The following is a 12,397-nucleotide window of genomic DNA, read 5'->3' as shown; positions in this document are numbered from 1 at the left end:
CTCTACTGAGAGCTGTGGCGTCATTAAAGGGATTCTCCGGGAATTAAGAAAATGTGGTTAAATATTACTTTAGTATAAATATATTCCAAAATACATTTAATTATTTATAATTGTTCATTTTGTCTGGGGAGCAATCATTAGGAGAAATAAAACGGCCACCGTCCTATTAGCACACACAAAATCTGTCCTAATCACACAGCAGGACAAGTTACTTTACAACACTGAGCTAAAGAGCTGCCTCATCCTCCTCTCTGCTCTACTTGTCAGGAAATATATCTTCAGCTGAATCTCTGTAGGAATGGAGTTTATGAGGAGACATGTACAGAGAGGACTGCCAGGACAGGTAATGTGGGGCTGTGGCAATGGAGACTGCATACAAGTGCTGCTGCTCATTATCCACATCCCCACCCTCCTCTCTGTACTTCATGTCTCCTAATGAACTCCATTCCTACAGAGATTAATCTGAAGATCATATTAAACTGTATTCAGGATCATAATCCCTGACAAGTAAAAGAGGAAGATGGCGCAGCTCTTTAACTTGTCCTCCTGTGTAATTAGGACAGGTTTAGTGTGGATTAGTAGGATGGCGGCCATTTTATTTGTCCTAATGATTGCTCCCCGGACAAAATGAGACATTATAACTAATGAAAGGTATTTGGTAATATATTTAGAACTAGAAAAGCTACAATTTCTGGGGAAATTGTGTAAAGTGTTCTTGCCTCCACCAGTAGTCTACAACTGGAGTGGGAGGAGTAAATGGGTGGAGTGGCTTGAGTAACTGTTGTGTGGTTGGAGTGGCTAGAGTAACTGTGGAAAGGTTGGACTGGGCAGAGTAACTTTATGGAGTGGGCAGAGTAACTGTGTGGAGTGTTTGGAGAGAGTAAAGATAGTAAACATTACACTAACCAATTGATTGATCAAATTTAAAAAGTGCACATGGCAAGCTTGATAGAGTGAGAAATGCATTTCAACTTTGATTTATTTATATAGCACATTTAATTGCAATGTTGTTGCCCAAAGTGCTTCACAGTTACATTAAAACATAATTTATAAAAACATTAGCAGCCGATTTGTGAAGGTGGGCTTGAAAATGAAAGAGTGGTGGCAGTTTAGAAATCATGTCCTGATTTTTCAGCTCACACTCTAGCTTTTGTCACTCTGCTGGCTGCTCACACACCTGGGTTCCTATGGAAACTCACTCTACAGCAAGGGCAGAGAAGAGCGGTTAAAAACAAACTGCTCCAACTTGCTCACTTTACTGACGGTTGCCATCTTCAAACGGTTGTAGTTTCAAAATTATAGATCCTACAGCGCAGAGCTTTATTTTGTGAGAATCACAAGACCCAGACCTACATTTTGATGCATATGTCTCTGAAATATAAAAAATTAAGGCACAATCGCAGTTTAAAAATTGCCCTTCAAATTTGAGGAGGCTAGAGTGGAGTTTCAATGAATGTCAATTGGCGGCGTGAGTTGCAAACAAATGGTTATATTGTGAAAACTATCAGGACTATGGCTTAGCCGTGGACATTTCTTGTGGCAGCAGGGATAGCTGAACGTTTTGATATAAGATTTGTGTAGGTGGACTTGAAAATAAGAGAGTGGTGGCAGTTTAGAAATCATGTCCTGATTTTTCAGCTCCCACTCTAGTTTTGAACATTCCGCCATTCATTCCTATGGGACCAATTTCGCCACAAAAACGCTGATATTTTGTGAACCATTCGGCGAAATGTTCCACAAAGTAATAGAACACCAATTGGGAACAATCCGCACGTTTCGGTATATTACTGTCTATGTAGTGTAAAAACTGTGGGAGGAGTTCGGGTGGTAAATTTGGCTATAATAAGAATATATATGAGAGATAACAGTAAGTGGTCTTGCCATGCAAGAACACTTAAAGGGAGTCTTTCACCTAAACTGACCATTATAGAACACTAACACCATGATCTGCATTATAGTCCCCATATTGGAATGCTACTTACCGTATAGCTGTCCGTCCCTTATTTTCGCTAAAAAAACACTTTTATTCAATATGTTAATTTGGTTCAAGCGGCCGGTGCCCAGGCCCCTCGTCGCTTTTCATATGAACCCCTCCCCTTTCACCCCTCTGGCCCGCCCTAGGTTCTTCAGAAATCCAGCGCCAGCCCGTTATCAAGATTCGCTGCGCCTGCGCACTTTATTCCCCATTCCGGCACATGTGCATTAAATGCTCTTGTGCCTCTGCCTATAATGGGGAATGAAGTGTGCAGGCGCGGCAAATCTTTTGAAGGGTGCTGGATTTCTGAAGAACCTATGGCGGGCCAGAGGGGTGAAAGGGGAGGGGTTCATATGAAAAGCGACGAGGGGCCTGGGCACCGGCCGCTTGAACGCCGCCCCTGGGCACCTTCAGAACCTAATTAACATATTGAAGTGTTTTTTAGTGAAAATAAGGGACGGACAGCTATACGGTAAGTAGCATTCCAATATGGGGACTATAATGCAGATCATGGTGTTAGTGTTCTATAATGGTCAGTTTAGGTGAAAGACTCCCTTTAATGAAGTAATATTTAAGTATTTTCATTTTCTTAATTCCCGGAGAGCCCCGTTAAGGAGTCCCACAGACTACTGGATGAATATTCTCAGCTACTACTCAAAACCATTTATAAATATATATTTTTTAGGACTTTTTTGTAGAATACTCACAGAAGACACACCTAGAACAAGATTCTGTTACTATAACTTTGCTCAAATGGAATCTTATGTAATTGGTTCCTTTAAAGGGAATGTGTCACCAAGAAATTCACTGTTAAACCAGGCACACAGTCTTGTAGGGCTAGCTTAGCTGAATGTTACGATACTTTTCCATTTCTTCACTCTGGAGAAAAAGTTCTTGTCATCCATCGGCAAATAAGCAGTTAGGTGCATGGCGGGCGGGCCCAAGCCACTCTGTGCACCCTTGCTCCTACTGCTTCCTGTGCCAGCCACCCCCTCTCCTTCATGAATGACACGGTAAGGAGAGAAGAGATGACCATGCAGGAATTAAGAATGAGAGAAAGCAGGAGGAGCAAGGTACACAGAGGGTCTTGGACCTGCCCCCAGTGCACTTATTTGCTCATCGTCTTATAGATCAAAATTATATTTACTCCAGAATGAAGCAATGGATCGCTAAGTGAATATAGCATTACATTTGGCTGAGCTATCCCTACAAGGCATTGTACCTGATGTAACAGTGAATTTTCTGGCGACATATTCCTTTTTTAAGAAAGATAATTTACCATACCCCCCCCCTGTGGTACACATTTTGTGGACACATTATATATTTTTGCAAAATTGACACACGGATGCGTGGAGCACACTGCTTAAAGGGGTGTTCCCATCTCAGACAATGGGGTCATATCACAGGTGTGGGTACCTCTGGGACCCACACCTACACTGACTCGCCTATTTTCGTCAGCCCCATAGAAATGAATAGGAACGTTGGCCGCGCAAGTACGTTTCATCCCCATTCATTACTACGGGGAAAGCGCTTGTTGGTGGCCGGACTCGGGAAAACCAGGGATTCTCCGGCCACCACCTTCCCTGCTCCGTTCTCAGGGTAGGTGTGGGACCCGCACCTATCAGACAATGTGGGCATATCCTAGCGATGGGTATACCACTTAAATGCAAAATACATACAGCCTTGTGCATGAGGCCTTATCAGTAGCTAGGAAAGAAACGACAGAGTGTAAGCTGGGGGTTGTGTCCTCGGAGAACGCATTCAGTAATATAAAGGGGAACAAGTTCAGGATAACATCAGCCGTGGTGTTTTCAGTCATTTTCTCCAAAAACATGCCTGACGTTTCTTGTCTTTGGCTTCCTCCAGTGAGGAAAAATTATGACAGTAATGAATTATCAGTGAGGTCCTGTGCTGGATTTACACATTTACACATTGGGGACAAAAAAAAACACATAACCCCGAACACAAAACTTCTCTTTGCGTGGTCTGAGCACAGACAACATTTAACTATACCCTGGAGCTGAAAACAGCCTCAGTAAATAGCCGGGCCGGTGTCTTGCTGTCCGACGCCAAAGATGTCTATCTAGAGACAAGCGCTCACTGTATGAATCACAGAGACACTGCATTTTTTTTCCCCGCTAACAACATTACAGCGCTCAGAAAGTGACTTTACAGACATCTCTTCTCACTTCCTCCTGACAAAAACAAATATTCTGCATAACACGTATAAAATTTCCAGGATATTCGCTCGGCAATAAAAACGAGCGCAGCTATTAACCAAACAGATATTTACTTAACGCCTTCCTAGCCGGATGACACACATGGCAGTGCACCGGGCAGATGGGAGACGTGGAGGAAAGGTCTTCACATCGGGAACCTCATACTCTTGATTGCGCTCTGCAGATTTTCCAGATATCCCTCAGCAGATATCATCTTTCTGCTGCTGATGATCCAGAGCTGAGCAGAGCTTTGGTCTTGGATATTGAAGCACAATACACCTACTCCACTCAGCAGGGCTCCTCCAGCCTTTTAGAATTACCATTATCAATCACGCAGTTGAACAGGTTACAAACAGGACATGGACACTTCCTTTTACGACTCTGGTGACTATATAACGCTAGTGAGTTACAATATGACGGAAAATCTATGTACCTTATGTGAATGGGGCATGAGACGTGACGCAGACGGGCAAATAATCTACATGGACAGGCAAGAGGACAGACATAATTCTGTAGCGGTCGGTCGAAAGTTCGCTTGGCCAGAAAATTGCAACCCCCAAAAATTGCACCCTCACCTCAAGGGAATGTACGTTTAAATTACATGGATGTACTGGAGATTAACAAGAGTTAGACAACCTTGGAGGCACCTATCTTGGAATACCATAGATATGGACAGAGAACTTGCAAGAATGTCTAAAACTGATGCCGATGGTGGATATATATTTCTTCTGAATGTGAAGAAAGAAGAAGCCGCTGCCGAGGGTGAACAAGACATAGCAGTGTATCTCCAGGAGGAAGCAAGAATGGAGATGTTGAAAATTACAATTTTTCTTCTCCTATTCAAGTAGTTTTCTGAGATTTTGATACTGATAGACTATCCTAAGGATGGGTCATCAATATCAGATTGACAGGGGTCTGACTCCCAGCACCCCTGTGGAACAGATATTTGAAGAGGTTCCTTACAGTAAGGAAGTCATCATGCCAATGCAATTCGTTGACTCAGATGACTTTTACCTGATGTGTATGATCAGTTTAAAGGGGTACAACAAACTTAAATCCCTAGGACTTCCAAAACAGAAGTTCCCCAACCCATGCTCTGTCTGGTCAGGTGGCCCCTGGCCATCACATCGCATAAGTAAAGGCATTGGACGTGCAGAGCACATGCTTCTCTCCACATAATACCACGGGAGTCACGGAAACTGTTCAGCCTTCAGAAGAGAATGTTGCGAACCACTACTTATTCAGTCATTGTGTGGATGTGGCAGCCGAAGGCCGCCTTAACAACTGGCATAGCAAACCACCGTTATGGAGATAGGTGTGGGTCCCTTAGGGGAGATCTGCACCTATTGGATATAGATGATATCCTGCGAATATGCCATAGATGTCTAAGATGGAAGGAACCCATTAAGAAAGGCAATTATAAATGGCCAGCTCAGTCAAAACTCCAACACGTGTTAGGAAAGTGGCCTGAATGAGGCCAAAACTATAATTTGTAAACCCAGTCTTCTTGACAATAATACTCAGGTGAAATATCTGGCCATCCTTGGTTGTACCTCTGGCACGCTGGTGGCACCTAAAGGGTAACGAACATCATTTCCATTTCTACAATGCTGTATCAAGTTCTGATTATCTCACCCAGCATGTGAATATTAAAAAAAGGGCGGAAACAAGGCGGTTCTATGAAAATAAATACGGATAATTATCTATAAAAAGACTTTGACAAGGTTTGGAGGGCTGGAAATTAAAGGGGTTATCCGAGTGTTTTATACTGATGACCTACCCTTGGGAAAGGTCATTATTATGTGATCGGTGATCAGCTGTTTGAAGCGGCCATGGCACTCCAGTGAGTGCTGTGGCCTCTTCCTAAGCCAGTGACGTCACATTCATCTGTTACATGGTCTAGGTGCAGCTCAGTCCTATTCAGATGAATGTGGCCGATCTGCAGTACCAAGCATAGCCTGCATCCAATGGATGATGCTGTGTTCGGGATGCTGTGGCACTTACTGGGGCGCCGAGTTCTCTTCAAACAGCTGATCAGTGGGGGTGCTGAGAGTCGGACTCCCTCCAATCAAATCCTGAGGATAGATCATCAGTATAAAACACTTTGAAAACCCTACTAAAATGTGGGTGTAAAAAATAAATAAAAATAAGGACTTGAAATAAGCGCTAGGTAGGCCACAAATATGTCTATAACTAATTGCAGCTCTTAACTCACCAGTGGCTCTCTATTTTTGACAAGCCGAATAATTTTCACAGAATCTTCATCTTCATCAATGTCATCGGGCATGGGAGGAAGCACAGGATCATAGCTTTTCAGAGCCACAGTGTCATGTACTGACAGTAAAGCCTACAGAAGAAAGGGAATAAAAGACATAGAAATAGACATAAATGCCATGCTTGTTCTATGGTACTGCACTAACTGTTACATTAAAAAAAAAACTATGAAAAACATAATTTCCAAACAAAGCGACATTCCCTGAGCCGGTGCCCCACCATGACTCTGGCCAGAAATACCTTCTGGAGATACTCAGTCGGCACTTTGGTTTTCTCCACGTGGTGCTTGCTTATTGAGAAGGAAGACTGGCACTCACTTCACTTGCAATATACAATCATTTTATTGCAAGCATCAAAACTGTGACGCGTTTCGGCTCTAACAAGAGGCTTTTTCATGCAAGTTTGAAAAAGGCTTATGCTAGAGCCGAAATGCATCACAGTTTTCATGCTTACAATAAAGTGATTCTATACTGCAAGTGAAGTCAGTGCCGGTCTTATTCCTCTACTATGGCCAGAAATAGTCTCGAAAGCAAAGAATATTGGGCACATGTCAAAGGAGTAGCGCGTAGCTGGTTAGAGCAAAACATCAGATGCTCTTTGGGATCGGACAAATCTGTACTTTCACTGGATTCAGCATAATAAAATCCACCTGAAGAAGGGAGCAGTCAGATCCTGAAACACATCTGATGTTAAACAACACAGAACTTTTGCTCCAACTAACCAGCTACGAGCAACTCCTCTGAGGACAAGATCACAATATTCTTTACTTATTACAGTAATAAAACTTTGGTTTCAGGCAATCTGAGCAAAGAGGGATCCAAGGCGGCAGCAAAAAGAATAAACACTAAGGGGGTCATTTACTAACCAGAAATATACCTACATTAGGCGTATTTCTGGCGCAGATTGCGGCGCAAAGGTCCTTTAGGTTCTTTTACCTGCACCTCTGGACTTCAAAGCTGTGGACAAATCTGGAGCCCATGAATATGCAGCAATAATGGATGAACAGTGCTGCATCCTTATGCAGACAACTGCCCCTAACTACTCATATGACATTAATACTAGGGATCGACCGATATTGATTTTTTAGAGCCGTTATCGATAATCGGTGAACTTTCAGGCCGATAGCCGATAATTTATACCGATATTTTATATCTCATAATATATATTATATTAGTTGGTAGTCACTGAGGTGGTGGAAATTTGCATTTGGCACTAGTATATTATAAATGTAAATTATAAATGAATAAAGCCCTTAGTTGGTAGTCAATTTATAATTTACATTTATAATATACTAGTGCCAAATGCCAATTTCCCCACCTTCTAACTGACTCTATGAACCCCTATCAGACCTCAGATCAGCCCTTTACTAACCCCTATCAGACCATTATTAACCCCTATCAGACCTCAGATCAGCCCTTTACTAACCCCTATCAGACCTTTATTAACCCCTATCAGACCATTATTAACCCCTATCAGACCTCAGATCAGACCTTTATTAACCCCTATCAGACCTCAGATGAATAAAATTTAAAAAACTCTTCACCTCTCCTGCTCCGCGGCTCCTCTTCATCTCCGGGTCCAGCGTCTCGCTCCCCTGTGTTCTCCGGCCCGCGCTGCACTGTCACCTGACAGCGCGCAGCGTCAGGTCATAGTGCGCGCACTATGTCCTGACGCTGTACGGGGTCAGGACAGTGCAGCGCCGGCCCCATCAAAGAAGACCAGGGAGGGTGAGTATCAGAAGCGCTTGCCGCGCTTTTTCCCCACTTCCGGCACCCGATGTATACTAGTGCACGCTTTCATAATGGAAGCGCTCACTAGTATTCTCTTTATACGCATTATCGGTATATCGGCAAGGTTAGATGCCGATAATGTACAAAATCCTGAATATCGGCTGATAATATCATAGAATGTGTCGGCAGATAAGAACCATTTGGCCCATCTAGTCTGCCCAATATACTGAATACTATGAATAGCCCCCGGCCCTATCTTATATGAAGGATGGCCTTATGCCTATCCCATGCATGCTTAATCTCCTTCACTGTATTTGCAGCTAACACTTCTGCAGGAAGGCTATTCCATGCATCCACTACTCTCTCAGTAAAGTAATACTTCCTGATATTACTTTTATATCGTTACTTCCGATAATCGGTCGATCCCTATTTAATACCTATATAGGGAAATGTGATACAAATGAGAACGCAGAACATATTCAACAGATTTGACAATTTCACAAGTACGATCCTGGTTATTAGACGCTTAAAGGAGTTGTCCTCAGGATAGGCCATCAGTACAAAAATCCTGGACAACCCCTTTAAGACTGTGGTGCTCCGGTGAGAGTTGCAGTTTCATTACAGCCTGCCAGCCACAGCGTCATCCGTTTGATAGCAGCTCTGCTTGGTATAGCAGCAAAGCCCCATTCACTTGACGTCACCCGTGATACCAGGAAGGCTGGTCACAGCCGCGGCCTGCTACTGGCTGCACTTCCCGTCACCGGATGTTTTGATCTGCACAACGGGGATATGCAGCGGCAGCCATACAGGGATCCGGAGCGACACAGTTGCCGGGGTCAGTATTATCTATAGGAGGGGCCCGGGCATTGTGGGGGCATTTTTTGAATTGGATAACCCCTTTAAAATCTAATAATTCTTCAACATAAAAAATCCCCACATGATTAATCTCCCTCGCTCCTATCTATAGCTAGACAAAACACTAACTGGCTATTCCAGCATCACCAGCTGAAAGTCATTTAAGGAAATGTCTGAAGAAGAAAAAGTTGTCATGATTTAATTAAAGCGATTCTTAGACAACGTAAGGAAATCCATGAAACTACTTTTTTCATTGCATGTTCTGTCCATGCTAAAAGTGTACAATCTCTGCTGGTTTTCAACATTTGATGAGCTACAGGTTGACTGGAGTTTTCTGGGAGTACAATATTGATGCCCTCTCCTCAGGACTGGTCATCAATGTCTGATCTTGATGTATGTAGTTAGTTACGGTACGTTTGATATACTGTGGGGGCACTGCAGCCTCTTCAAGCAGCTGATCGGTCGCAGCTTCTTTTTTTTTTGGGCTGATCCAAGGGTCTGTTCCTGAGTTATGATACTTTTTCTTCTCTTGCAAATTAGGCTCTTGGTGCAATGAGGGCATCACCATTGCTCTTGTTGCACCCAAGCTCCACTCTGGCCAGCCCCTCCCTGGCTACTTTGATTGACAGGGCCAGGCAGTGCAAAGCAGCTCGCCAGTGTAATTGTCATACTTTTTCTCCCCCTACCGCCAACTTTTGTTTCTTCAGTTTCTGTGGGTGGGCAGCAGCTCCTCTAACACCTGCATTTCCCAGGAGTACTTTGCAGTCAGCTCTTGTTAACCCCTTCTCCTGTCTTCTCTGCATAGAAAACAGCCCATCACACACAGCCCCCGCTAATCCACTAAGAAATAGCACTATGGTATGTAATGTTCAGGGTGTAGTGTTAGTTTTCTGCCACAAATAGCATTTTGCATTGAGGCCAAAAAGTTCAACTTTGGTCTCATTTGACCAGAGCACCTTCTTCGACATGTTTGCTGTGCCCCCTACATGGCTTGTGGCAAACTGCAAATGGGACTTCCTATGGCTTGTTTTCACAAATGGCTTTCTTCTTGCCACTCTTCCATAAAGACTAGATTTGTGGAGTACAGTCTCCACCAGATTCTCCCACCTGAGCTGTGATCTCTGCAGCTCCTCCAGAGTGACCATGGGCCTCTTGACTGCTTCTCTAATTAGTGCTCTCCCTGCCTGGGCTCTTAGTTTAGATCAGGCATGGCCAACCTGCGGCTCTCCAGCTGTTGTAAAACTACAACTCCCATCATGCCCTGCTCTAAGCTGAAAGCTGTAGGCAGTCTGGGCATACTGGGAGTTGTAGTTTTGCAACAGCTGGAGAGCCTCGGGTTGGTCATCCCTGGCTTAGATGGATAGCCATGTCTTGGTAGGTCTTTGGATGATGGACTAAACAGTGCTTCATCAGATATTCAGAGCTTGGAATATTTTTTTTTTTTATATAAACGAACCCTGCTTTACACTTCTCCACAACTTTATCCCTGACCTGTCTGGTGTGTTCCTTGGTTTTCATGATGCTGTTTGATCACTAATGTTTTCTAACAAATCTCTGAAGTCTTCACAGAACATCTGTAGTTATACTGAGAATAAATTACACACAGGTGACATCTGAAGGAAATTGGTCACACTGGATTTTATTTAGGGGTATCAGAGTACAGGGGGCTATATACAAATGTACACCACACTTTCAGATTTATATTTATTGAAAATTTTGAAAACCATGTATCATTTTCTTTTCACTTCACACATACTTGCTACTTTGTGTTGGTCTATCACATAAAATACATTTAAGGTCTCATGAACAGTGATGGCCAGTTCGCAGTGTTCGCCAGCGAACACATGTGGGCTGCCATCTTTAGTAAGGTTAGACTCACCCGTCCGGCGATGCACAGGTAAGCCCTTACCTGTGCCTGTGCCGTGAGCCGGTCTGAAATCAAATGCGGTCACCGGGAGCAGGCAGTTCCGAGAACAGCCGCCGGGGGCCTTCATCGGGCTGTTCTCGGAACTGCCTGCACTCGGTGACCGCATTTGATTTCAGACCGGCTCGCTGCACAGGCACAGGTAAGGGCTTACCTGTGCATCGCCGGACGAGTGAGTCTAACCTTACTAAAGATGGCAGCCCGCATGTGTTTGCTGGCGAACACTGCGAACTGGCCATCACTGCTCATACTAGGTCCAGGAGAAGTATATAGTGGGCTCAGCATGCATGTTGGTACTTGCATCCCTGGATCCGATGAAAGCTGTAATGGCACCGGACGGGGTTAAAAGCAGAGTGTGCTTGGCGTGCATGCTGCACCTGCATTCCCTGGACTTTGTGTGGCTGTCATGGCCCATAAACAGGTAGGAACTAGTGTTAGGGACCACTCCATAGAGGCGACCTTGACGTGGTGAGTGGCTTATTACGCTTTGGCCAAAATGTACACCAATGCCTCATCCAGCATAGAGGCAGGGCAGAATGCTGGTTGCAGAGTGCTATTGCATTTGTATTTTGCGTTTGTATATGTATTTCGCCATAGCTATGTACACCTGCATATAGGGTTGTGCTGATTGAATCCCCCACATGTCCTATTATTGTCTGCATTATGGACAAGCAGAGGACTGTTCTATTAGGGACCAGCTGTTTCTTTCCACAAAACATGGAATGCACAGGGCCGGTATCCGTGTTTTGCATATCCACAATTTATGGACTGCAAAACATCCAATGGTCGTGTGCATGAGCCATAAGTTTGTGGCACTGTATATATTCCGTTGAATTTAGATGTCTGAAATGCTTCACTATGAGATCATTATACCAGCACTGAGAAGTGGAAGGGTGCAGGGACACCACTGGGCATATGAGTCCACCATCAAATGCAGAAGGTGGACCAAATTTCGACCACAAGAGAAACAGCAGGGGGCACTACCAGAGAGGTAAATGTAATGTACACAAAAAATCTTATTGCCTGTATACTTTATATAAAACGCCCTATTCACTGCATAGTAATACTCTTTGTGGGATAACCCCTTTAATTACAGCCTGATAGTTTTTCTTGATTGCAAAATGAAAATAAATCAATGCTAATATCAATGCTGGAAGCTGAACAACATGCAATTATCTCTGCTAAGAAGTGGGAACCCAACCAAAGGTTTGAAATAAAACAATCCCCTCTCCGGAATAGCGGCAGCTGAGATTCCACTTGTGCCTCTAACCTGAAATGCCAATCACTTCCAGTTTGTAATTGTGCCAAAGAAAGAAGGACAACATAATTGGCCCAAGCTGAAGGAACTGAGCAGCTCTTAATCCACTGTTTATTTTGTTTGGGAAAATATGGCAAGCCACAAGCACGACAGGTCAGTAAT

At 43.8% G+C, this 12,397-nt stretch overlaps 1 protein-coding gene across 2 annotated transcripts in view; it reads right to left on the bottom strand.

Annotated features, from left to right (window-relative positions):
* Positions 1-12,397, bottom strand: part of MPP7 (membrane palmitoylated protein 7) — a 332,266-nt gene that overhangs the window by 115,757 nt on the left and 204,112 nt on the right. For both annotated transcript variants that reach the window (XM_040434340.1, XM_040434341.1), the window contains exon 7: positions 6,410-6,541. In XM_040434340.1, the coding sequence (XP_040290274.1) occupies positions 6,410-6,541 (132 nt within the window). The remainder of the gene's footprint in view (positions 1-6,409; positions 6,542-12,397) is intronic.

This window comes from Bufo bufo, chromosome 5, assembly GCF_905171765.1.
Source record: "Bufo bufo chromosome 5, aBufBuf1.1, whole genome shotgun sequence".
Taxonomy (NCBI): domain Eukaryota; kingdom Metazoa; phylum Chordata; class Amphibia; order Anura; family Bufonidae; genus Bufo; species Bufo bufo.
Note: the sequence above shows the minus strand (reverse complement) of the source record. Positions and strands in the feature narration are given on the sequence as shown.